General features: G+C 40.5%; 1 protein-coding gene across 1 annotated transcript in view; it reads left to right on the top strand.

Annotated features, from left to right (window-relative positions):
- The window catches only part of cntn6 (contactin 6), a gene marked incomplete at both ends in the record, with an annotated part of 53464 nt that extends 26717 nt beyond the window's left edge, over positions 1-26747 (top strand). The window contains 14 exons of the mRNA XM_080728336.1: positions 1662-1804; positions 4436-4565; positions 5314-5464; positions 11694-11821; positions 13416-13588; positions 14415-14532; positions 15370-15528; positions 16244-16393; positions 17622-17692; positions 18605-18839; positions 19152-19267; positions 24045-24225; positions 25615-25727; positions 26556-26747. Of these exons, the coding sequence (XP_080584462.1) occupies positions 1662-1804; positions 4436-4565; positions 5314-5464; positions 11694-11821; positions 13416-13588; positions 14415-14532; positions 15370-15528; positions 16244-16393; positions 17622-17692; positions 18605-18839; positions 19152-19267; positions 24045-24225; positions 25615-25727; positions 26556-26747 (2060 nt within the window). The remainder of the gene's footprint in view (positions 1-1661; positions 1805-4435; positions 4566-5313; positions 5465-11693; positions 11822-13415; positions 13589-14414; positions 14533-15369; positions 15529-16243; positions 16394-17621; positions 17693-18604; positions 18840-19151; positions 19268-24044; positions 24226-25614; positions 25728-26555) is intronic.
- Positions 26748-27601: the final 854 nt, after the last annotated feature.

Raw genomic sequence — 27601 nt, 5'->3', positions numbered from 1 at the left:
GGTTAAACAGTGAATCCTTGTACCCAGGGCCCAGAATTTGGTGCGACACCCCTGCACACAGTCACACCTGGCTGAGTCTGTGCTTGTACTCAATGATGATCCAGCATCTCCTCTACTGACAAACTTAAGCAAAGCACCAATACATTATAGATAATATTATTATTATTATTTTATCAGCTGCATCAGGCCCATTGAAACCCCCCAGATTTCATGTTATATAAATTACATTTTAAAATATAAAATACTATTTATTCTACACTTGAATGTTATTACTGAGAGCTGTGCATACATAATGCCCAGCTAATCATGATTTTAAATTCAATATTTAATCAATAGTCATTTAAAATCCAAATTGCTTTCCACCTTGAGTTGTAACAAAACCTTGACTGAGAGACTCATTGCCTCCTTTCGAAAAGATGTGTGCCTATGAGGAGTTCCATCCTTCTTATTATTGTCTGGACTGGTCCCCCGTCCCCACAGAGGTTGCTGCTGGAAAGTGTTAGTTTCATTTCATGCAAGCGCATTATGGATACAGCCAGCCTGGAAGTGGCTGGCAAGCAAGCAAGTCACTGATAGACCAACAGACACTGCCCAGCTCTGTTAGTAAGACCAGACAGACTAGCGATGGAATAATGTGCTGCAAGCTGGCACATCAACATAATGTTACTGTTAATTGCTGACATTAAACAACACAAGTTTACCCGATTGCTGTTCCCACAATACAGTGTACTCTCTCATGGTGTTTTTCTATTATTTTCTTTCCATTACCAGATGATAGTTCCACTTCGCCGTCTCATCAAAGATGTAAACAATGTCACCTGCTTTGAGGGGGAAGGCGTAATTTGCATACTGCGTTCTGTGTAGGACTGCCTGGCTCTAAATTGGAGCCATTTACAGAACCTTGTCTTTAGTTTATAATAATACATCTGAAATTGGGGCTGCAACTAGTGAAATTATCTTACAAACATATATATTCCAAATTCCAAATATACCATATGCATACATTTAGGCAAGGGTAGGTTGGTATGGTAACAAATCTGTTCGCCACACTCGGCCGTTCGCCCCGATTTTTTTCCGCCAGTCTCATGCTCACCGCGCTGACCGCTCGGTGGGGCTGTACTGTACTTCACTGTACTTATAAGTACAATTTTGAGTTTTTTTTTTTTTTTACTTGAGTATTTCCAATTTGCAATACTTTTACTTCTACTCCACTAAATCTCGGATCCAAATATTGTATTTTTACTCCACTACAATTATTTAAAAACGTAGGTTTTAATGTTACATTTTAACATTATGCCGGATAGATGCCCAGGACGAACGGCCGGGAGGGCGAACAGACCTGTATTCGTTGGTGTAAAGCTTTTTGAAACAAATAACAATTTTTCTGTGCCTTGGTATGAAAACCATTGGGGCAAAAAGCATGTTTAAAGGTGATATGTACAGTAGTTCTATGTCCAAGGTCTACTCGGTAAGTAATTCTACATGATAAGCAGTCCTTAAGGTGGTTGATAACCTTCTCTTGTCAAACAGCCCTCAAATCTACTGTGTTTGCCTTTTGTTTTATTTATCTCATACATTCTACAGATAAACACCTCAACGAATGCCCGGGTGATAATCTATACTTATTACCTGAATAATGTTTTATCTGTTCCATTCTACAGATGTTGAACATCTGCACTGGGTCCAGACACTGAAAGATGCACATATGGCTATTGAGGCTAATCTGCATTGGGAATGTAGAGCCCGTGGTAAGCCTAAGCCTACATACAGATGGCTAAAGAATGGCCAGCCACTCGCAACAGAGGCAAGTGAACTAACTGATATTGAGAATATCCTGTCAAGTCTAGAGTTTCTTATCCTATATAAATAGCCACTGTACCTGTCTGAAGCCATTTTCATCTCAAATCAAAAACACTACACGAAATGTGACCTGCTCCATAGAAATCAATCAAGGCTGTGCTTAAGCTTGTATGCCTTTTTTCTTTTTCCTATTATATCTAATATTAAAGGAGTAGTTCACCCCCAATATGCCTTTTTTTCTATTGATTACTCACGCGATAGAGACTTGAGTTCAATAATATTTTGGGGTTTTTGTCACATCCCTAAGACAATAATTTGATTACAATAAATGTACTTTAACCCCATTGAACCCCCATTGAATCAATGGGGGTTAATTTACTATATTGATACCCTCTATTCTTTGTAAAACACACCTGAGTTACAAGGGAATTAGACTTTTTTTCTGTACACCAAATAATCTCTCTCTACAAGCTCACAACGCATTGTGTTCCAACCAGGGGTGAGATGATGTGGAACTGTGTGGATTGCCGTTCCATTACTTTTCAAGCAGCACGCACGCACGCACGCCGCACATGCACATCCGTCAAGATGTGTTGACCAGTGGTGCTTTGGGATTTTCTTTTCTGGGCGGACGGTCATTTATTGACGTCACGTGCACGCGCCTCTAGAGGTTATTTAGATAGAGAGGATGTCAGCAGATCTAATGGTGGGAAAACAATAGTTTTCTAGTCTTAATTACATTTGCATTGTTACTTAAGATTTTATGTTCTAGGCCTACTTTCTTTTAATTCATTTAGAAAATACAGCGCTGCAGTAGGCTAGAGAAACAAAGTTTGCCTTGAACGAATCTCAAACACTATATACCACAGTAATTGAGCCATGTATGAGGACACACACACATCGACACATGCACATGCAGTCACAGCTGGAAACCTAGGTGTTAAAGTAGGCTATATCCATATGAATATGGGGGCGGGCTTGAGGACGCTCACACATTCACCTCTAGAAACCTGTTATGCGGATTCGCGGGGTGGGGGGTTGTCGCGGCTCTCGCGGGGGGGTATGCACGCGTTTACACGGTCGTGCACCGTTCGGTGCCGTCCGTGCGTCTGTGTGGGAATTTTTCGACCACACGGCGTCCGGTCGCGTCCGGCCTCCAAAGCGCTACTGGTGTTGACGGTGTTATATCAGTGACGACGGTGTGGTCAACGTTCAATCCCCCTACCTGGCTGCTTTGCATAACAGTACCCGGGCATGCCTCACCTACGTCCTCACAGTTGCACTGTATAGACGGCCAGCAGGGTGTTTGCCTAGTACTACAGTGTTTCTTTTCAGGCCTTAACCCCCAAAAGAATCACATTTTAACTGGGGACCCCCCCACCCTGACGAGCAATAAGAGTTGAGGCATTACATTTTGTATAACATGGTTCTATTGTGAAAATAGCTGATCTACATGCTCACAACATGTAGGTCAGCTATTTTCACAATTTATGTCTCAGTTTGGCCAATTTGTAATTTTAGAGATATTAAAAAGTCCTTAAATTGTCACTTTAGAAATGTGCAGATACCCTCTATACACTTAAACTTTATGTTGGCTTGGTTACAGTTGAGTGAGAAAACAATGTTGCACATTAAGTTAATCATCTGGGGACCCCCCAAAATTATTTGGGGACCCCCCCTGGGGGGAACCACTGGCCTAGTAGACCTAGGCTATTCTCTGCAGTGTTTACTGTCTGCCTGGTATCTATCTACAATGCCGACCACCGTACCACGGCCACCGAAGAAGTCCAATTAGCCAAGCGTCCAAAGCATAGGGATCCAGTTGTGTGATTATTTTAAGTTTGCTACTTATGTGTGTGGGTGAGTCTATGTGAAGGTATTTTATATAAAACTAAAAAGAAATGTAAGTTATTGAAACTAAAATAAAATCAACAAATTAACAATGAAACTAAATAATAAGAAATATAATTACATAAAAAGAAATGTTTTCCATCAGGTGTGTTGAATACAGTATTTCAACTAGCACCGAGCAGCAGGCCGCGCACACACATGGAAAATAGAGTTCCACTAGTTAAAGAATCCACATCACACCACTGGTTCCAACACGTGAGCTTGTGGATCTGATTTTTTTGTGTGGCTAATGATGACCCAGCAGTAGCAATAAACAAACATTTTCACATTTTCCCATGGCCTTCCTCAATGTGACTGCCATTATAGCATAATATTAAGGCCTATAATGCAGATTATTATAGTATAAATGTTGTTGTGACATAGAACAGTAGCAGACAATAGATTAGATCTGTGAAGATAGTAATCTTCACAGTTGACTTTGATATGTTATGGCACATTTGTTACTGGCTACTACTACAGCCTATAATATATATATAATATAATATATATAGATTGTGATATTAAAGATGGCGTACCATGATTTACACATCTGATTTATTTGCTTAAGAAGCTTTATTTAGGCTATTATCAAAACAAACTGACACATACTTTGGTAAACAATAAATAAAATAATTTGATGTACAAAATAAATGTTAATGTAAAATTATTGACATTGAATGCTAGCAAATACATTACATAATTCAAAGGCCTCATCAAACATGAATCAAAATGTTAATATTTTCAGGGAAGGGTGCATGTGGAAGATGGAAGATTGGCCATATCCAGCATCGGCCTGTCAGATTCCAGCATGTATCAATGCCTAGCAGAGAATGAACATGGATCCATCTATGCCAGCGCAGAGCTCAAGGTTGTGGGTAAGCAGTTTGTTTTCTTTGCATGGTTTACAAAGAAATGAACCACTAGACAAGGCCATCATTCTGTACACACCCATCATGCTGCCATTGAAATTAAAACCCTCGACAAAACTGTTATAATCAACACAGAATAGGTTAGAAGTCTCATCAAGCCATGGTCACAGTTTTCATTTACTTAAGGTGATGTGCTGATGATTTTCTTCTTATTTATTTATTTTTCCTAATTGCCAGTGAGTGGCATGTTGGCTTGATGCACCGTTGCCCCTCCACAACGCAAAGCATTAATGCCCTTAAAGGAGAACTTTGTTTTTTTTACAACAAGGGTTCATATTTTAGATTGTAATTAGAGAAAAGAAAAGATGAGTGTTAAAATGTTTTCATTTACTGCTTTCTATTGTTTTAGCGATTTTAGTAGTTTGATTTCAGTGGCTAAATATGTCTTTTTAGACAGAATAAGCCGGCAATTTCTTTGTTACTATTTACACCAGCCCCCATAAGTCACATCTGCCCATGAAAGATTGCGGTGCATCTTGGGAATGGGCTTATTGTGTCTAAAAATACATATTTAGAGTTTAGACCCTTGCATGCATGCCCCCAGCCTGAGGGCATGCATGCAAATCAAAAACAATAGAAAGAAGTAAATGAAAACATTTTAACATGCATCTTTTCTTTTCTCTAATGACTAAAATATGAACCCTTGTTTAAAAAAATAAATAATTGTCCTTTAAGATTATTGTATGTTTCTCAGCCTCCCAGCCGGACTTCAGCAGAAGCCCCCTGAAGAAGTCCACTCTGATCCAGCGGGGGGGTGAGGTGGTCATGGAATGCCGTCCCCACGCGTCCCCCAGGGCCACCATCTCCTGGCGGAGAGGAGGCGAACTCCTGAAGGACAGCAAGAGGTAGGGTACGCTATTGTATGCATCGCTGCTCATGCCTTTGTTAGCCTTTTGTTAAAGAGGCTTCCTTTTGTATTTATGCTTATCTCTGGAGCTCTTTGTTATTTATGGATCTCCTCAAGGGTATTTTGGATGTCATTGTTGTATAAAGTGCCCCTGTTGGCCTAAGTTTAGGTGGATTTCTAAGAAAAGCACAATGTTACATGGCTGCAGAAGATTTAATCTTGTACATTCACAGCTGGATATAACATTAACACTACATTCACATCGAACTACAAGGTGGTCTACCTGTCGTACTGTATATGGAGGATTAACTCAATATGATGAGGAAGGAAACGTTGTAGCACTGTATGTCATCTTGTAGCTCCCAGGCCAGTCAAAGAGCTGGATGCAGAACAGAGATCCAGCAGAGACATTCTGTCTGCCGAAACCTCAGCTCTCCGAGGCAGGATCTGACAGTATCCCTGAGTCAACATCGCAAGGCTACGATATATGACAGACCACTCATTAGGATTTAAGGCCTAATCTCAGGCAGCAGCTGTGCGCTTGTCTGTGAGTTTTCGTATGCTGTGTGTGGGATGTCTGCCCATGCGAGAAGTAATAGTTCAAGTTCACTACAAAAACAAGTCACTTCGTGTGTGTGTGTGTGTGTGTGTATAGTGAAAGAGGAGGGGGAGTAATTGAAGCCACGCTTCACCCTGTTCATGGTAACATTGTGTGGGTTCAGGTAGCTGCCTGGGGAGTGAAAAACAGTATAGGCAATGCTTGGCTGTGTCACTGCAGGCATCCATATCCAGGTTATCCAGGTGCCAGCTCCAAGCTGTGAGCGCAAAATGTCTGCAGACAAAAATCAACTGCAAACCTCAGACTTATCAGTTTCAAGACAACAAGGCAAAAAAAACAGAACATTTTGCCCACAATTAGAAAGGGATCGCACCTTGCAGCTCGAGGCCAGTTCTGCCCTGTTGAATGTCCCTGTACACTATGCTCCAAGACTCCTCAGGTTCCCTCCATTTAAAGAGCTAGAAGTAGGTCACTGGAAATTAGGGAGCGCAGCACCTGTGATTTTACTCCCATGTGTGGAGAAGATCAAGTGGGGTAACACCTGCTATCAATCACCCTCCCCAGTGGACTATGCTGAGAGAATAGCTATTGTCCCTGATGCTGGCATTGTGCAGTTTCCCTTATCCCAGTGGGGTAATGTTGGGGAATTGGGGTGCGTGTGTGTGTGTGTGTGTGTGTGTGCATCCATGTGTGTGTATGAAATATTGCAAATGAAAAGCAAATAAAGGTCTTAAAGTCATACTGCAACCCTGCAAACTTTTCAATTAAACAAAACAATGTAGTTTCGAGTATTATTATTTTTTACCACTTTCAACCTGGTTTATGTAATTATACTGTAGGCAATATATTTTCAAACATTGCAAATATGTAAAAAATAAAGATAATAATGCTATCTTTGCATATCAAGCAGCTAGAACATTTCTATTTACCTGGTTTGGGTTGTGTAGTTAAAAACTGATAATCCAAAATAGTCTCACCCAGTCTCCTCCTCAAGTGGAAAATTACAAAACCGGGTTCAGCATTGGTTGGAAATAAAAATGTCAACCGTGTGTTGATTTTGCAATTTTAATTAGTTAGAAGATTTGGAAGGTACTGTGTGCTATATAGCCGAATCACATTGTCTGTTGTGCGCACAAGAAATAGCTGGCATCTTTATCAAGGCAAAAAAGAAATGAAAACGATTTAATACATTGGCAAAATCCACTTTGCTTATATTCCAACTTTGAGACTTGTTTCACCATGCAATATAGGTCTAACCCATAAAGTAATTCACTAGTAAGAGTCGAGACCTCTACTTAAGTTTAATAATGTTAAAGCATAATGTGGAACGGGATGAGGAACCCAGATAGGGTGAGACACAGGGTGGGGGTGCAGTCTCAGGAGCTTACGGCCATCATTGCTCTACTCGGGGAGCGGTCGGTCGTCTCTGCTCCGTCACTGTCCAACTGGATTCCTAGAGAAATGGAGACACTGGAGCAACTATTAACCAAAGTTAAATTGTGCCAAGATGTCCTTCAAGGGAATGATGCTCTCCAACAGACCTACTGTTGCTTGTGTTTTTCTTGGTCCTTTTTAACCATTTACTGTACCATTTTGTTTGGGTGTTCTTTGATAAGAACAATTAATATGTATGTGAATAATAAATCACAAAATATTATCAATAATGTTCACTGGTAATGTTTGCGTTAGCCATAATAACTTGTCTGTGCGGCCACCTCATGTAACACAGGGAGGGTGCCCTACTGTACTTACTGTACTGTATGGCTGTCCCTTGAAGAGGATTCTGTGCATCCTCACTTGACTTGGAACTTGTCATTACAGACTTGAGACTTAACTTGTGCCGAAAGACTTCAAAGCAGCTCTGGTAAATAGAAATATTTAGTAGTCCTTTTTTCCCCAACATCCATCCATCATAGTCAAAAGAGCAGATGTTATTTTTCTCTGAGTACACCAGTGTTTCCACTGTGTGTTCAACTGCAACGCTAACCAAGTATTTCAAAGACAGCAATATTTCTTCATACCACGTTACAAATAGAGCTCAGTCAGATGCATTATGATTAGCCATTATGATTGGGCATTAGCTATAACGTTATAGGATAATAAACAATAACCTCAACGCTGAAAAGGATTGGCGTGCATAGCACTTATCGACACTGTGCAAATTGTGTGCATGCAGAAATCATTAAAGTGTCATGCACTTTAATTTTCCTTGAGCAGTGAATGTATTCAGTATTCAAGGAGCACATGACCATGTTTCCAGGCTGTTTCAAATATATGCAGTTAAATCCCCTGCCTCAGATAAGACGAATTCCAAAATCATATTGGATGAAGAATCCCATATTGCATTGAAATCCAACTTTCAGCCTTAAGCTGATTGCCTTTAAACGTAATTTTCTATATGTGTATATTTGACAAAATTGTCATACTATCTAATTGCAGAATATTTGGATGGAACATCCAAATACCCATAGCCCATATGTTCTTTTATAAATAGCATGCCAAATCATCATTGAGGTGATTCTCATAATCTAGCCTGCATGTTCACTTAAAGTGATCTTATCCCATTTTCAGCTGGAATCCCTAAAGGACCACCTCCCCTTAAAAGATCGAGTTGCAGTATATTGTTGTTGTTGGCACAAGAAAATATGAAACCATTATTCTGACAATTTAGGTGATGCTGAAATAAAGCTTCACATGGAAAACAGCAACAGGTCACTAGATACACATCAGTATGGCTTGAACTTCATACTGTGAAAATGACAATAATTATGGCAAATTGACACTGCACCCTAGCACATCACAGTTAACGTACATTGCACCCACTGTTAAGCACTGGAGGAAAACAAACTAATTTCAGACTCACAAGTTGCTGAAATGCTTCCACAGCTACAGTAAAGGGCTTTGAATAAATGGAGATCCCTTTTATTCCCATATATGGAGATACCTGCTCTGAGTATCTGACATCACTGTGATGTCACAGTGATGTGTCAGCCTTTTATGTCCATATATGGAGATCCCTGCTCTGAGGATCTGACATCACTGTGATGTCACATGTGACGTATCAGGGGAACCACAGTGTCAGGCGTTAGAGACAGACTAGTCTCGCGAGGCCGGACTGTTGCCTCCGCGATTTGGGAAATGCTCCCGGCATACAGTCTGGCAAACGGAAATAGAAACGATGAGTGCGAGATAAAGCGGATGTGACGCAACCGCTCCCTTGGTGCAGTAGCAATAACATGTCCTACTGGAAGCGTTATGTCTCCTTTCAACATTTCTGGGGGCGTTATTTCGTCTTTCTCTGGTGTTATTGGTGTTACCTCCATGATGTTTTCAAACGTTTTCTTAAACTATACACCCATAACAAGATTGGGCCGCTCGAATGACTTTGTCTGAGCTATTGTGTTTCTGTTATGTTTCCAATGGCAGCAGTGACTACTTCCGATACTCGCCGTTCGGGAGCTGCCGTTCCAGACAACATTCGGAGATTGCATTCGGAGATTGCATTCGGAGATTGTTGTCTGGCTACGCGAGACTAGAGACAAACAGACAGAGACAGGTCAAGATGTGACCGTTAACATACTAAACTGATTTATAGGCCAAAAAAGTTAATAGAAGTGTGTCACTCATAGTTCAATATCCTCATACAGTATACTGTATTTAACACCCTTGGAAAATGGGACGAACATTTTTTGAGTTAACAGCCAGCGTAGTGCTATGACGTGTCATTCTCCCCAGTCTCCCCACTCTTTTGGACTGTCTCAAATCAATATGTGCTGCCACGTCTCCATAGGCTTTCCGTAACTCACTGGACCTGCCTCAACATGTGAGCGGTGGGATTGATTAGTTATCATATTTTCCAAGGGTTGGTCATGGGGAAAAGGAGAAAGAAGTGATTACACAGGCAGTGCGTCTGGACGAGAATAGAAATGCTCGTTGTGGAACGGGATTTGTCCGCCAAGCAGATAGTTCTTTACGTTTCTATTTGTTTTGCAGCTCATTGCCCCTCAGGTCATGTTCTCAGTGTGCCTCCATCACTCAGCGTTTGATATTTTTGTCAATAAATCAGTGCAAAGCACCCAGTGTCAGACATGCTCTCTGGGTCTCTGCTCAGGCCGAGTGAATACATATTTATTCTGAGGAGCAGCTAAAAGGGAAATTGTTTGATTTCTAAGCTGGCTGCTCGTAGCTTTGCAGCATTGGTGTTTGATTTGCCGCAACAAAAGGTCACAAGTGAACGCATTATCTGCATCATTTATGCATGTGTTTACATGGTTTCTCGCTACTCACTTTCTGTCTTTGTGAAAATGACATGAAAGTCTCCATGTACTTTCTGCTGCTTCTGGAATATAGATTACAGCGCTATCCAGTGAAATGCCTGCTGGTTCTGCCTTGTTTTTCACACTTGAACAAAGCGCTATCTCATTTAGTCTCTTTACTACATTTCCACTGGATGAACCCCTTCATAACAGGAAACAGGAGTGAAGAAACGGATGCGTTGTACATTATAACAATGAGGTCAATGTGCGTTACTGTTTTTGAGTGCAGCTTTACAGTCATGCACTGTTCCATTAGATTCAACATCTCAATCCCCCAAAAGCTCCCTTCCTGGGACCAGAGAGTGTTTTCAGTGAGATGGTTCTCTCTGACTATCTCAGTTTATTACCTTTCAGGGAGGTCCTCTCTTTTACTGTGTTGATAGTGACTGTACTGTAGAATGATGAAGCCACTGGTGCATATTCCATTCACATGCTCTGTGTACACGGCACATGTAGTTCTGTCCTGCAGCCATTGTCTACCGCTGTGTATCCAATTAATAGAAGCATTCAAGCTTTAGTGCTGTCAATTCCATGCAAATATGTTGTGATCAGACAATGATAATTATGTTTTGTGTGCAAATGTGCTCCTATTGAAGATGGTGTCTCATGAAGCGGCCATTCAAATAAAACAGAGGGGAAAAAAGTTAAAACCCAATTAATAGCATCCTACCTGGTTTCCTCAATTAAAGAACAAAGCCTACAGTCAAATGTACAAATGTAACCCAATAGACCAGGGGTCTTCAACGTTTTCAGGCCAGGGACCCCCAAACTGATGGTGAGATGGAGCAGGGACCCCCTACCTTGTAGGGTGGGGGTGGGGCTACAAAATATATTGAATATGTATGTGTAAAATTGTGTTTCATGTGTATAAACATACCATGTTATTGTGAATCCAATACTATGCTATTAAAATGATAGATAAATATATTCATGCTTTTATTTTAAACATGCATGTACAAGTGGCCGTAACACTGCCATTTACAAACATACCTTATTAACTGAGAACCAATGTCAATGAATACTATCAATCTATCACTAATCTGTCAATTGCACAATAATCATGCATACTAGCTATTCAAAAGAGACAGAATCGTGTTTTTTCTTTCTTTAAAATAAAAATACAAAATATATAAAACGTTTTTAGTTTTTTCAACAATTCCGGGGACCACTTGCAGTATCCCCGCAGACCCCCTAGGGGTCGCGGACCCCCTGTTTAAGACCCCTGCAATAGACCAATAAGGGTCCATTTTGGTCAATTCATACAGTGTTAAAGGATTTTACTGTGTATCTGATTTCTAACGGCTGCGATATGCAATAATGTGACGTGGCTTCTGTTTTCTCAATGTCTCCAGACAGACTATCATGGACGACGGCACCCTGCGTATCACCAACATCAGTCAGACGGATGCGGGGAGGTACACCTGCGTGGCCAGAAACCAGTTCGGAACGTCCAGTAGCACGGGCTCGCTGGTGGTGAAAGGTACTTTTCTGCCCGCAGGTTTTACTACCATTTAAGCAGATGGTTTAAACCTTTGTTAAGGGGGGAGAAAAAAAAATACTAACCCAAGCATGAAATTGATAATAAAATATATAGTCATTTTATGTTCCTGCTGGTTTGACAGAAATATAAGTCATCCATGGTTTTGTCAGCTGTGAGTTATGGTCCAGACTGCAGAGTGGGGCCCGACCGTTGGCATCTATATTACTGAGAGAAGATCTTTCTTTCTGTCTTTTCTTTCTCTTTTTTTTTTTGGGCCACCAACATTTTAATTTGAAAAGAGCTACTTTTGCAGTTTTGGAATTGAATGTTTAAATAATGGGTGATTATACACCATGAGAGAGAGCGGTGTTTTTTTTTGTCCCGGTGAGAGTTGACATTGTGATAGCTGTGTTTAATTATTCATTGTTGGATTTTAGGCAAAACCTTCTCTTCCAGATGGAAGTTAAGTGGAGGTCATTTTATTGCGCCTTCTCCCACCTTCCATTACCAGAGTAGACAAATTAAGATTTATTATGTTCTCTACTTATCTACTTTTTACACTGACACAGGGCCACATGCAGCAATAAATAATATGTTGTAACTAACAATGGTAAGATAAAAACAGTTTATCTCCAAGGGGAATTTCAGGAACATTTGACTTAAACCCCATGTCTACTGTATAATGCTTTAATAGTTATAACTATGCACATTTATATACATTATATATGCATTATAAACTGCTTACAACACTGTATAATTATAGTTACGTATAAGCATGTTTGTAGCAAGTACTCATAATGCCTTAGATTACAATAATCATAATACATTATAAAGCATTTCATAATGATTTATAAGATCAAGTATCATAGGACTTCATAATTCCTAGTCACTTTTTTCTTTAACATTGCTTCCCGGTTGCCTCTCCTCTTCAGTTCTCCTCAGGGTCTGTCACCCCTAGCGTGCCCAAGGCTTTTGGGCCTCACTTGTAACTTGAATGGCCATAACAGGCCTGTAACTCTGAGAGTGTACTATTAAAATAGAACCACTAGTACTAGTTGGACTCATAATATGCCTAATGCCTCATTCACACTGCAGATATATAGTTGAACGTTTTGCTTGCTTGGTCAATGTTATCTCAATGGAAACCAGCTTTAAAGCTTTCAAAGCTTTGTTCTGTGTGTGTCCTGTATCTTTAAAGCTGGTTTCCATTGAGATAACATTGACCAAGCAAGCAAAACGTTCAACTATATATCTGTAGTGTGAATGCAGCATTAGGGTCGTAGTAAATAAGTGTTTTACATATTATGAAGAAAACCTGGAGACTTGACATTCATTAATTAATTGGTAATTGGTTCTTATGATCAAAATAAGAACATTATAATGGTGTGTAAAAAATACAATCAAAATGTTCCCACGGACACATTTGACCTTGTACGGACATGTTGATGATCTCTGTGTGTGTGTGTGTGTGTGTGTGTGTGTGTGTGTGTGTGTGTGTGTGTGTGTGTGTGTGTGTGTGTGTGTGTGTGTGTGTGTGTGTGTGTGTGTGTGTGTGTGTGTGTGTGTGTGTGTGCGTGCCCCAATTATGTAACAGAGCCAACCAAGATCATAGTCCCTCCTCTGAGTTTGGATGCCACAGTGGGACAAAGCATCGTGTTGCCATGTGAGGTATTCACTGATTCCACCCTGGATCCTGTCTTCAAATGGTTCTTCAATGGCAAGCCCATTGATTTCAGCAGGCAGGATCATTTTGAGATGATTGGAGGGGTACGTACCGTTTCTAATATGAGGTGACAATTCCCTGATGTGGCCTGTTGTTACCTCACATGCACAAAATTTCTGTCAAATCCTAAACTATGCTAAACAATATTTAACAATTCAGTGACACTTAGTGGTGCATGAGGCATTATACAGCCTCATGATGATATTACAAGAACATTACAAGTTATACACACACACACACACACACACACACACACACACACACACACACACACACACACACACACACACACACACACACACACACACACACACACACTACAGTATATGGCCTTTTTCCCTAACATCAATCACTGATTATAGCCTTCCCTAGTGGAAGAGTACTGTAAATAATAAGACGTTGTGACAAACCACGTGAAAGCCCTTAACTGGGACATTCTATTTGAAGTTGGATTTCTATCTTTAAGCTTATGTGCTATAAAGCATCTGCACTTCCTGCAGTCATGACAGGAGACTAGGGCTTAGGTAGAACCTGCAGAGAGAGATGAAATCTCCCCAGTGTAGAGGTGATCTTGTGAGTAAATCATCTGACAGCTCTCCCAACAAAGGAGCACAACCCTGCTTGATTACAGGATTTATGCTTCTCTGGGAGCAGACAAGACACGCTAAAAAGCCTGTATCATACTGAGCATCATCACTTTCACCTTTAAACTTCAGTGAGCCATTCTTTTTACACAAAAGGCTCATAGAAATTGAGCATAATGTGCTATTTGACTTACAAAGGCCAAAAGCCTCTTATATAAGACCCACTGCAATGCACCAGCGACTTAAAGTAGCAAGTCACCGGTGATGAAATATGTCTTCTCATTAGGGATCTGCTGGCGACCTGATGGTGAGGAACATTCAACTGAAGCATTCTGGGAAGTATGTGTGTATGGTGCACACTGCCGTTGACACCGTCTCAGCAGCAGCAGACCTGATTGTCAGAGGTACACTATGCTCTTTTGAAGGAAGTAGGGACTTTGCACATTTCCTGTTTCTACGTATTGTTCTTGGTGTGTTTATTGGAAACTCCCTTCAGATGAGAACTGTCTCTGTAGACAGCTGTAGAGTAGGTTTTTAGCCGCAGGGCTCTACGGATGTCAAAGTCAGTCCATACACCACTTTGGTCGCAAATAAGATATTTTGAAGACTACTGCACTGACTGGATTGCCATGGAATTTCAATGCATTTTATTTCAACACTATTTTCACTTGCCCTATCCAGTCAACATATGGTTCTCCAAATAAGGGATAAGAGGGATGTAAGACTTTTTGGCCACCTACAAATGGCTGTCAATAATCAAACTTGCACATTGACAGCAGAAAACTGCTGACACACCGACATCAGGGAGGCCATGGACACAGCAACAGTTTTGGGTCCCAATACGCTGACTGGAGATTCCGTTAGTGCCTGCATGGAGTTGGGACAAAACACTGCGCTAAGTAGCTGTTGGCCAAGTGCACCAGTTAACCACCCTCAAACTAGAGGGGTTGAGAAGGCTTGGCCATCGGCCTGTGACCTCCTGCCTATGACCGAATCACAGTCGTGCCTCTTGTGCGAAGTGTAATATTGCTTAGTTAATTTGACACCTCTTCTCCCCCGTATTTTCACCAGTGATCAGTTGATGCATATGTAGCTGGAGTTATGAAGCGCTAAATGCCTTTTCTTTGGGGCCTGCCATGCGTGAAACTAAGCCTTGATTGATTGCATTTTGCTGTTTCGGCTGCTGTGGTAACACAAATCTGATGAGTGTTGTTGTCTCTGGGGGCTGTTGGGTGTGGCAGGGCCTCCCGGTGCCCCAGAGAGTCTGCTTGTGAGTGGAATCACTGACACCACAGTCCGGCTGTCCTGGGTGTCTGGACATGACAACCACAGCCCTATCACCATGTACATGCTGCAGGCCAGGACGCCCTTCTCCATAGGGTGGCAAAACGTCCGAACAGGTACAGTAGCATACCATGTCACCTTCAATTAGGAATGGTATCGTTCACCTTTGAATCGATACTATACCTTTTTCGATACCTGGGGATCAATACGATACCTTTTTCGATACCGTTTTAGATACTTTTTATTTATAATAATAATTATTATTATTATTTACCTTTTTCTATAGGATATTTTACACACCACAATAGGTTATAAAGGCCGTCATGTCAAGAAGTAGGCGTTCAAAAGTATCGAAACGATATCGTTATCGTTCGTTTTTACGTGAACCGATACTCGATAGTATCGACGTCATGCGTTCGATACCATTAAAAGCATCAATTTCGATACCCAACCCTACCTTCAATACTGGGCCGCCGATCAGCGATACGATTTTGGATTCGATTATTTTTTATAAATGAAATCAAATTAAATTCTCTGGTTTCTCGGGCGCAGCGGGCGCAGCTGGTTTCTCGGGTTGGGGCAGTAAATTTGTTTTTAATAATGAATAATAAGAAAACACACGTTTTATTATTATTCACAAGAAAACATGTGTATTTTGGATTCAAGATGGATTCAAACCTACTTGAATACGAGTTGATGACTCTGTTTTGCTAAAAAGTAGTTAATTAAGGTATTTTTTATTTATTTATATTTGAATGTCACCGTATTCAGTGTTTGTACTATATTGGTTAGGTGTGATATCATTCTGAATTCTAAATTCTTTAATCCTAGTTCCAGATTCTGTACGTGGAGAGATGTTGCATGCAACTGTGAAAGATTTGAGCCCATGGGTGGACTATGAATTCAGGGTCGTAGCAATCAACAATGTGGGTGTAGGAGAAGCCAGCATGCCGTCGACACAGATCAGAACCAAAGCAGCAGGTAAGCCCTCAATTCATTGTTTCGCTTCTTGCCAAACCTATACTAATCACATTGAGCAAATGGGATTTTACAGTCCGCTTTGTTTTCCTTTTTTTCACCAATATTCTTTCTGATAGCTCTTCACTATGTTTCACACCAGTCCACTGGATAATGGGGATTTGTCATTTTTAACCAACACAATGAAAACCAAATACAGTTACCCTCATAGCCTGATTGACACAGTGTTAATGATTTAGCAAACAGGGTAGACATGACTAGCGCTACTGTAATGTATATTAATACATCTGTTTGGATGACAGGTTCCTAAAACCATATTTTCACATGCTAGCAAGCTGTCACATGAAAGTCACAGCACAAGAGGCATTATATTTTTAAGCACTTATGCTGTTTACATCAGCACTGCAAATTCTGCCATAATGAATTAATGTCTGCATCAAGATGAAGCATGTAAAATACACTATGCACGCCATAAAGCAATGACATGAGATTGGAACGGGTGAGGCGAGTGATTCCATCCTGCTGGTTCAATCAAGAATGGAGCAGGTCCCCTGTTGTGTCTCACACATGGAGACAACATACTGCGACTATCAGCAGCAGCATACACATGGGTGGCCATGCCACTGTCAGATCATGTGTGTGATTCCTCTGCTAAGTGATTAACCTGGAAACTAGTGTCATATGGAAATAAGATGCTGTCAATACCATAACCTTGTGAATAGCTGTCTACTTAAAGGACAACTTTGTTTTTTTTTACAACAAGGGTTCATATTTTAGATTGTAATTAGAGAAAAGAAAAGATGAGTGTTAAAATGTTTTCATTTACTCCTTTTTATCGTTTTAGAGATTTTAATGACTTGATTTCAGTGGTTGGGGGCATGCGTGCAAGTGGCTAAGATGCACCACAATCTTTCATGGGCAGATGTGACTTATGGGAGCTAGTAGTGTTACTGTAAAGAAATCGACGGCTATTGTGTCTAAAAATACATATTTAGCCATGCCCCCACCCACTGAAATCAAGGTCATTAAAATCGCTGAAACTATACAAAGAAGTAAATTGAAACATTTTAACACTCATCTTTTCTTTTCTCTAATTACAATCTAAAATACGAACCCTTGTTGTTCTTTAAAATTCTTAAAAATCTCTTTAGACAGTATGGAGTTACAACCAAAATGACAAGAATTACTTAATTTTTTCTTTTCTTTCTTTTTTAATTCATTGTTTATGTAGTTCCAGAAGTTGCACCCGCAAATGTGAGTGGCGGTGGAGGAAGTAAAGGAGAACTTGTCATCGTATGGGAGGTGAGAGGATCGCTAGCATGAAATGGCCTTCATTGTGACAGACTGTGTTTCACATCTTTTTGACGTGAATGGGATTTTGTTAGAATTATTTGCAGCAGTGTGTGGCTTCAATTAAGCAGATTCTTTAATTAAAAGCTGAGCTGAAGTGATTTGCAGATTTGCTGATTCCTGTGTGGCGTAAATCATAGAAGATACTGAGCCAATTAATGCCAATTGCATGTACATAAATCAAGAATTATGCATTTGAAGGACATTTATAGTATGTAGTTCATTTGAATATTTTATACGAACTTTGCTCACTACAAAACAGAGCCCAATTTGCACGTTTTAATGCCATGTTTTATAATATAAATTTTAGGAAGTGAACATGTCAGCTGTATTTCCCATGTGTGAAAATCCTCTGTGTTCATTTAAGAGAGTGTAAAAAATGACTCATAAGGTCCAGCTAGGTACATTTTTTATGGCCATATTTAACAGAGACAGGCCGGCTTATCATGTCTCTCACTTCTCTAGCCAGGCACACATGGCCCCATGTGCACACATAGACATCAAAGAGGGCTTGAGCCCCTGCCCTTTTATCCGTCTGTAAAAAAAAGTGCCCTCTCCAGACCCTGAATGCAGTTTTTACTATGGTGAAAGAAATGCAAATGCCCTCTTTCCATGCCATACCTGAAGGCAGCATTCAAGAGAATTGCCTTGTCCAAACTCTCCTGAACTTGAATGCTGCATCTTATGTTGAAAGAATTGCCCTCTCTGTGTAGAAATCCATGCCGTATGCCACATCTCCAGTATTACCTTTTTTATGCTTAGTTTAGTGTGGTATCAAGTACTGAAAATAGCCAAATCACCAAAAGGCCCTTTTAGACATTTCAGACCCTGCTTCTAACATTCTCTGCACGTCCCTGTCTCTAGCCAATTCCAGAGGAACAGCAAAATGGAGAGGACTTTGGATATGTTGTGGCGTTCCGCCCGCTTGGCGCCAGCATCTGGATCCAGACAGTGCTAGCGTCGGCCGATGCATCCAGATATGCTTACAGGAACGACAGCATCGCACCACTGTCCCAGTTCCAAGTGAAAGTCGGAGTCTTCAACAGCATCGGCGAAGGACCTTTTAGCTCTGTGGTCATCGTGTACTCTGCAGAGGAAGGTATTCCCGCTTACCTGCTACGTGGTTCTCATATGCGACTGTACACTTAATCTAAGTTAGGGGTCTTCAACCGGGGGTACGGGACCCCTAAGGGGGTCCTCAGAGTTACTACAGGGGGGCCCCAAAATCGTTGTGTGATAGGATAATTCTTTTAAATGGACAACTTGAACCCTTGCATCCCTATTCTGAGGAGATCTTTAGCCAAAAATAGCAGATATACAAGCTCAGAGCTTGTAGACCTGATCTAAGTACACCTACTCTATTTAGGTTGTCTGAAATTCATAACACGCTGTCTGCCCTGTGTGTGTTCAGAGCCACTGGAGGCTCCGTCGAGGATGTGGATGCGTTCGGTGTCAGCCTCTGAGATTGAGGTGTACTGGGAGCCCGTCCCTCCCGGCTCCAGCAGTGGGAGGATCATTGGATATGAGGTATGAACCCCTAAAGCAAGGGTCTGCAACAGGGGGTCCAGGACCTTAGAGTTACTACAGGGGGTTCTCCAAATCTTTGTGTGATAAAAACCTTTTTCTCCTTTTTTTGCCAGACCCATGAAATGGGTAGGCCTACATAAGCAAATGTCGGTCTGTCTGTCTGTCCTGGTTTTCTATATAAAGGGTATATATGATGATGACATGATGATGACATGCCTACAAAAGGCATGATGTCATAAATGATGATGACAGACAGGGGGTCTGGCACAACCAGGTTGACCTGGTCTAGTTTATATTAACCAGTTAAACCCTTGTTTCCATATTCTGAGAACTTTAGCCAAAAATAGCAGATCTACAAGCTCACAACGCCTAGCAGCGCGAGGCTTTGTGAGCTTGTAGATCGGCTATTTTTGGCAAAGAGGTTTGGTGTAGAGGGGAAAGAGAGCAGACTAAGGTTTGGTGTAGAGGGGAAAAAGAGCAGACTAAGTACAGAGGGAAAGGTCAAGGTATTAAGTATTGACGGTTCAAGTGGTTAAATATCTGAAAACACACATTGACATGAATCCAAAATACACTGATGATTGTGCTGAAACTATATGGAATCTATGAAAAGGTTGTGGGGGTCCCTGCTTCATCTCTCTCAACTAAGGGATCGTTGGCCTGAAAACTTTGAAGACCCCTGGAATAAAGAACCACCTAAAATAATAAAAGAATCCTACTGAAAGAAAGAAAAATCAGACAATACTCTCAAAATGATTGGCACTACAATAAGCTGTCATTCATTACAACGTGACTGTGGGTGGTGTTTGTGAAGGTTTCAACACTGACGAAAGGCTTGTGTTTGAACACCAGATTTTTCACATTACAATCTGGGGAAACGAAGAGGTCTGTTCACAGCTGCTCCAGTTTCCTTCAGAGCCCAGTGCACCAAGTTGCCTGAGCGCCGTTCACAGAGACAAAAGGTGTGAACATCATGCACCAGTATTCTCCTGGATAAACAAACGCCTTCCCTAGCTATGGATGTTGAAACGCCCAAAGAGATAATAGCATTGGTCCTATAGTTCAGTCATTCTCAACCTGTGGGTCGGGACCCCCAGGGGGGTCCCCAGATGATTAACGTGCAACATTGTTTTCTCCCTCAACATTAAACAAACCAACATAAAGTTTAAGCGTATAGAGGCAAAGTGTCAATTTAAGGACTTTTTAATGGGCTCTCTCTAAAATGACAAATTAAACATTGGCCAAATTGCCAAATATTAGAGGCATAAATTGTGAAAATAGCAGATCTACATGCTCACAACGCCTCGCAACAGATAGATCTGCTATTTTAACAAGAGCCGTGTTATACACAGTGAAATGCCTCAACTCTTAGTGCTCGTCAGGGTGGGGGGGTCCCCAGTTAAAATATGATTATTTTGGGGGTCACAGCCTGAAAAGGTTGAGAATCACTGCTATAGTCAATACATTGCGTTTGCTCAAAAGATCCAGAGGAAGGCCAAATCATCTTGAGGAAGGCCTCAAAATGATTAGAGGTTGATCCAAGAGAAAAAGCAGTATTGGTGCATTCAAATTTGAGATTGTGTAAATTATGTAGACATACTGTATGTTACATACTGTACATACATATATTGTAGTTGGAAAGAAGGACAACATTATGTGGTAAAAAAAAAAAAAAGAAATACATCCTGAAAACACATCCGGTTAGCTAGAAGCAATGATTAAATGTCACTGATTGGTGTATTTGTTGCACAGAATGAAGGTTTCAGGTTTGAAGTATAACATTTCAGGAAGTAATATGTGTTAGTGAGGAAGCCATTGTTATAAAAGAAAAGAAAGCCTTCATAGACAACATGATGGATTTTCAACCTCTAACGGTTGAAATGGTTGCAAAATAATCAATATTAACTTTGATCATTTTACTAAGTAGTAGGTCAGTCAGTGGCAGAATAGTGAAAGTAGAGCTCCCTCTGTGGTTTCACACAGAACATTTGCTTTGCATATCAGTTATAGGAGAAATACATTTCCTATGTCTCTGTAACTCAGAAGCAAGATTTCTTCAGAAAATGAGGCCTCCTCTCTCTCTATACATACTGTATACAATGACAAGAATGTTCTTTTGTGCGTATCTTTTGCTTTTTCATATCCTCTTTGTTGTGCTTGTTCCATCTTCTGTATACTTTTGCTGCCAAACACTCATTGTCTGAACTGAAATACATTACAAATCTGTGCCTTTCAGATTAGAGTATCCAGGTAGAGAGTACACTATCTGGATCCAGACATGAAGCAAACATGTCACTGTGTTTCAGAACCACGGACAGCACTTTCACTTTATCCAGACAAAGGCAGAAACGGCTACATTAAAATAATGCTGTTATGATATGTACGACTTAATACAAGAATAAAATGATGCACACTTTCAACATAATTGACGAGGGGAAGCACAGACGGACATTAAACAATCATTATTACATCATTATTACACCAAATCAGCATTATTCATTAATAGTCAGCTGCTGAGCTTAATTAATTAAAACATAGCTACTCACCTAGGCTAGAAACTCTTCTTTCTTGCTTTTCGAGCTAAGACGTCTGCAATAACATCACTGTCTGAAATCTAAAGACTTGCTATTCAGAATAATGTTTCATGGTCGACCTCATTTTGTTTTTGATGAATGAGAGTTTAGCTAACACTCCCCAGACATGTTGGTCACCAGCAAAGTTAGACAGATTTGTAAGGCAATTCATGTGATGTTCCTTTTCCTTATGCGCTGTAATTGTTCACTTGCCAGATTGTTTACGCAATGTTTTTATACATTTTTTGAAAAGGACCATTCCCTTGGCAAAGTCGTTTTGCAAGTCTTTCGAGTGCTTAATTTGTTGGCTGAAGAATGAATTTCATATTCTGGGAGGGATTGGCTATTGTTAAGGAATTACTGGTCAATTTCCTGATATGCTTGATATCTTCTGCAATACGTTTGTCGACAATTACAGTCAACACATTCACAGAAAACCATGCTTTTCCTGATATATTTTGTTGACTATCAGGCCCCAGAGGACTGTTCATTAGCCTGCCTTGTGCCCGACGCTCGCTCTGTTTGTCACATCCCCTGCGCCCACACACCCGCACACATAATGTACATGCACGCATGTCCGCACGCACGCGCATGCAGTCACAAGATGGAAAATAAAATAAGAGCCTGCCAGGCCCCCAGGGCTGCAGCCCTATAAGTGTGTGCTTTATTCTAGGCCTGCCTCAGTGTTCAATTAACTCTACATATGTAACCACATTTGTACACTCTCAGAGTTAAATGAACAAATCATTATTATCAAACCAGAACAAAAGAAATACAGCCTCTTGAAGCATTATGATTGAATGCCTCAAATTCCAATTTACACTTGCCATTAGCATGGGCTTTCAGATTGTGTCTGGATAAAGCTAGCTAGCCGTATAACACTTCCAGTCGTAAACATATCCAGGATGCATGGAATACAGATAGTAACCTGATCACTCAAGGCACATTAAGAGGTGGTCAAGGATTTGCCCACATTGCTAAGTGCAAATGCTATAATATTTCCATGCACATGCATTTACGTCTCTCATGTCCTGATTGCGATCAGATACTTTTTAATCAGATTACTTTTAGCTCTCTTGGAAGAACAGATAAGATGATTATTTACTATGAAAAATAAATATTCATAATGCTCAGTGCTCTCCCTTTCTAAAAGTGTCACGTCCTTTTAGACAGTTGGAAAATGTAATTACCGTATATGCAGTCTTCACCTTAGACAACAGGGATCACCTTAGACAACAGCCATAACAAGCAGCCAGCTTATTGCAATATTACAATTTTTAGATAAACCAGTCCATTATTTATAGCAGACATCTGTGGTGTTGGTTGTTCCCTAATCCTTCCATATACCGTTAAGTGCCTTGTCCATTTATGGGAGCACTTCTTACTTTAATCCTCACGCTGAATGTAAGTATTTATTGCTATAATTTCTTTATTTGTTCTTTATTGCTGTCCCATCTAGTGCCACCATCTGTCCGATTTTTGAAAAACACAATTTTGGACACTGCTCCTACAGATTTTGCCCTAAAATCACGCAAAGCGGTACACAGTATCTCTACAGTCATGTCATCAACATGGATCAGTCCCATTTCCCATATTACTTCCCGATTGGCTACCATTGCCTTCCAAAGTTTGCGTATCTATATCTCTCCCTAAATCTCCCGATTTAGGGAGTCTTACTGGTACTATTTCTACTGCTAAATGCTTCCAAGGAGCTGTGTGTACACACACTCAAAAATGTACCCACTAGCTTTGGCGGGGATGTCAATTCCAACTCTGTCACTCTGGAGGCACAGAATGGGATGTTACCAACTAGTATACCAGTAAGACGCCTAAGGGCGAAAATCATCCGAGGTCGCGCAGGACGGAATTCATTATTAATATATATCGGACCAGATACGGACCTACGGTCGCAATTAACATCCTGTGGAAAAAGTTTTTTTAAGTGCGTTTGAATGAGTGACTTTCCACTACTCATTCTAGTCTAGACACAATACAAACAAAAGGTTTTTCATGGGAAAGTATGTTTCACTTCATTCACAAAGTAAACAGTCTGCGTGATGTCTAAAATGGGCAAAGTATCGCTTTAATTCTGTTAGCGTGATAGTAATTGGGTCATTGAATTTTGTCTTGCTTTAGTTGGTCTCACTTCAGTTGTCTTCTAGAAATATCCCTGTTTGTTTGTTTGTTTGTTTGTTTTGGAAAAGGTTCTCTGCTTGGAAGAGGGGACTCCAGAGAGTGAAGCAGAAAGAGTCAGGGTCAAGGACACCGCAGCCCTGCTCTCTGGCCTGAAGGGAAGCACAGCGTATCTCATCTCCGTCAGGGCCCTGAACAGTGCTGGACTGGGACCCTCCACCCCTGTGTTCAATATCACCACCAAGAAACCACGTGAGTCCACAGCTGGTACACAAAAAGCAATCAGAATACTTTCATCTTCACCAATTTGACTTGGTCAATGCAGTGGTTCTCAACCTGTGGGTCGGGACCCCCAGAGGAGTCCCCAGATTATTAAGCTAAATGGTAACATTGTTTTCTCACTGAACAGTAAAAAGACCAACATAAAGTTTAAGTGAATAGAGGGTATCTGCATATTTCTAAAGTGACAATTTAAGGACTTCAAAGACCTTTTTAGTACCTCTGGTCAAACATTGGTAAAATTGTCAAATATTAGAGGCTGAAATTGTGAAAATAACCGATCTACATGCTCACAACGCCTCGCAACGCTAGGCGTTGTGAGCATGTAGATCGTCTATTTTCACAATGGAATAGATCGAGTCAAACTAAATGTAATGCCAACTCCTACAATTACAAGTGCTTGTGCAGGATGTGTGTGTGTGGGGGGGGGGGGGGGGGTCCCCAATAACAATATGATCATTTTGGAGGTCGTGGCCTGAAAAGGTTTAGAACCACTGGGTTAATGCACTGGGGTAACCAACGGGTAAACGAGACAACAGGTACAGTAGTGGGTATTCCATAAACGCATGAGGATATGCATTCTTCACTTGCATCGTTCCCAACGTATGGTACCTGAGTGACCACCGGTCTAGTAAACTGACAAGCACCAAGAAAGTTAAATATAGATAACACACCAATTATAAAAGATTATATACAGTTAGCAATAAAAGACCAAAGAAACTAGATGGCTATGACAGGGTGTACATACTGATGTGCCATTTCAAAACTTCACATGTCCTGCACATTGAGCTTGTAGATCAGCTATTTTTGCAAATGTTTATGACCTTCTCTGACTTTGATCTTTAAATCTACCTATGAAGGTGGATTCTGCTTTTCAATGGGAATGGAGTGGTTTCTTGACATTTGAGAGATTTTGCAAAAATACACTCCATTCTCCACAAAAATTTGAAAGGCAAAACAGGGAAAGAAACCTGTGGAAAAATGCATTTGCAGGACATTTTCAGGAAAAGAGCAGTAACTAATGAAGAGTTGAAATGGCACATCTGTATGAATGTGTTAATTTACATGTACATGTGTAGTATTACTATAAATGCTACCTGAGAGAAAACAGACATTTGTACTACTATGTACTACTTCTTTTGAGATGTTGTGAAGATGATGACCTTCTAATGTTCCAGGATTTTTACATGACATGTTCTTGCCTGGCTTTTTGATGTATTCAAAGCATGCAAGGAAATTAAATGCTAATGTTATTGAAATACAGGGTGATTAAATCAAGACTGATTACCGAAACACCGTAAACAAAATGAGATGATGATGATGGAATGAATTCTCTGTATTTGTGATTAACACATCTTGTAGCTCCAAGTCAACCCCCGGGGAATATCGAGTGGAACCTGACCAACTCCAAGATCTTTCTAAACTGGGAACACGTCAAGGCAATGGAAAATGAGTCTGAGGTGACAGGATACAAGGTGAGAGTTTGTCAGAGTAATAGCTGGAATCTGGAACTGGGGAAACAAATACAGCCTCAGCAGCTGTCACCTCAATAAATGGCTTTCTCATTGCAGTGGAAAGATAGTCTTCAGCACTCCAGTGTCACATTATGGATTGGCCCTGTCTGGCCTTTCAAAATTAAAAGATCTGTTCCAGGTGATAAACTGAATAGCGTCGTGCCATAGAGGGAATTCAGCTTCATCCAACCAGCACAACAATGAATCTTATTCACTTTGCATACTTATGTAAAAGAGAGCCTTGTCTTTGATAATGCGATTTACCTTTTGTTTTGTTTTTACTGTATGTTTGCAAATTGCCCAGAGATACATAACCTTTCTCATTTCTGTCGACACGTTTGATAGAGAATCCTACGGAAAGCCCTCTGTTGTAAGGTCTACAGTGTGTGCGGAGCAGAACAGTTTAATAATTCAGCAAAGGTGCTTCAGTGAATTAAAAATATATATTGTTTCCTCTATTCTAAGACTTAATTTTCTGCAGTGCACTTTGGCTACCTTACGGACCTGTTATGAAAGTGAACCCATGATTACATCTAGTATTTTGCACTAAGCCAAAATACTGTATTATGAAACATTCTGTACACAAAGGTAATACACAAAGGTACTGATTGTATAGGAAGTTGTTGATTGCACACATTGCTCTACCAAACCTAGGTATCAACCAGGAGCTTGTTTCCTTTTTCACTGTAACATTTTACTTTGTTTGTTTGCTTGCTTCTTAATATTAGATCTTTTGGATTTTAGAATGATGGCTCTGGGACACTCGCTCTTTCTCTGTTCCATGCCCAGGTTGTTTATCGTCAGAACTGGTATGGCAGAACTAACGTGCTGGAGACCAATAAGACCAGCGTGGAGCTGCAGATTCCCTCTGGAGAGGACTACCTCATCGAGATCAAAGCGCTCACGGATGGAGGGGATGGCAGCAGCAGTGGTCCCATCCGGATACCAAAGATGTCAAGTAAGAGACAGAGCATCTCTTAACAGGGGTTTTCAAAGTGAAAAGAGGGGAAAAGATTGTTGTGCTATTTAAAAAATAATACATTTTTAAGCCATTTCTCAATGCGGCCCACAGCCAGGGTCTTAGAAACGTTTGGGAATCATGATATATTCTAGAAGCAACTTCACATCTGCATGCATACTAGATCAGGGGTCTTCAACGTTTTCAGGCCAAGGACCCCTTACTTGAGAGAGAGAGATGAAGCAGGGACCTCCACAACCTTATTAGAGATTCCATAATAGTTTCATTGTTTGACAGCACAATCATCAGTGTATTTTGGATTCATGTCAATTTGTTTTCTCAGATATTTAACCACTTGAACTGTCAATACTTAAAAAAAGCTGCTTCACTCTGTACTTAGTGTGCTCTTTTTTCCCTTCTACACCAAAGCTCTTTGCCGAAAATAGACGATCTACAAGCTCACGAGCTTGTAGATCTGCTATTTTTGGCTAAAGTTCTCAGAATATGGACACTAGGGTTCAAGTGGTTAATATAAAAAAACTTTCTATCACTCAAAGATTTGGAGGACCCCCTGTAGTAACTCTGATGACCCCCTAGGAGTCCCAGACCTCCTGTTGAAGACCCATGTACTAGATTATAATTTTGCTCATTCAATGCTAAAACTTTGCATGACTAGGTTCTAGTACAGTGTGCCTTAAAGCTGATATTAAGCTGCTTTTCTTCTTTTACAGGTCTCAACTCAAGAGGACACGCACATTCAGATCCAAGCAAGATATGTTTTTTTATGTTTTCTATATGTTCAATGTTGATTTTATAGATTACAATGCCTACATATTTAGCTCTGGCTATTAGAGCAATATATCCTTATATTTTAAAA

This window comes from Nannobrachium achirus (genome assembly GCF_963921795.1).
Source record: "Nannobrachium achirus genome assembly, chromosome: 6".
Classification (NCBI taxonomy): domain Eukaryota; kingdom Metazoa; phylum Chordata; class Actinopteri; order Myctophiformes; family Myctophidae; genus Nannobrachium; species Nannobrachium achirus.
Note: the sequence above shows the minus strand (reverse complement) of the source record. Positions and strands in the feature narration are given on the sequence as shown.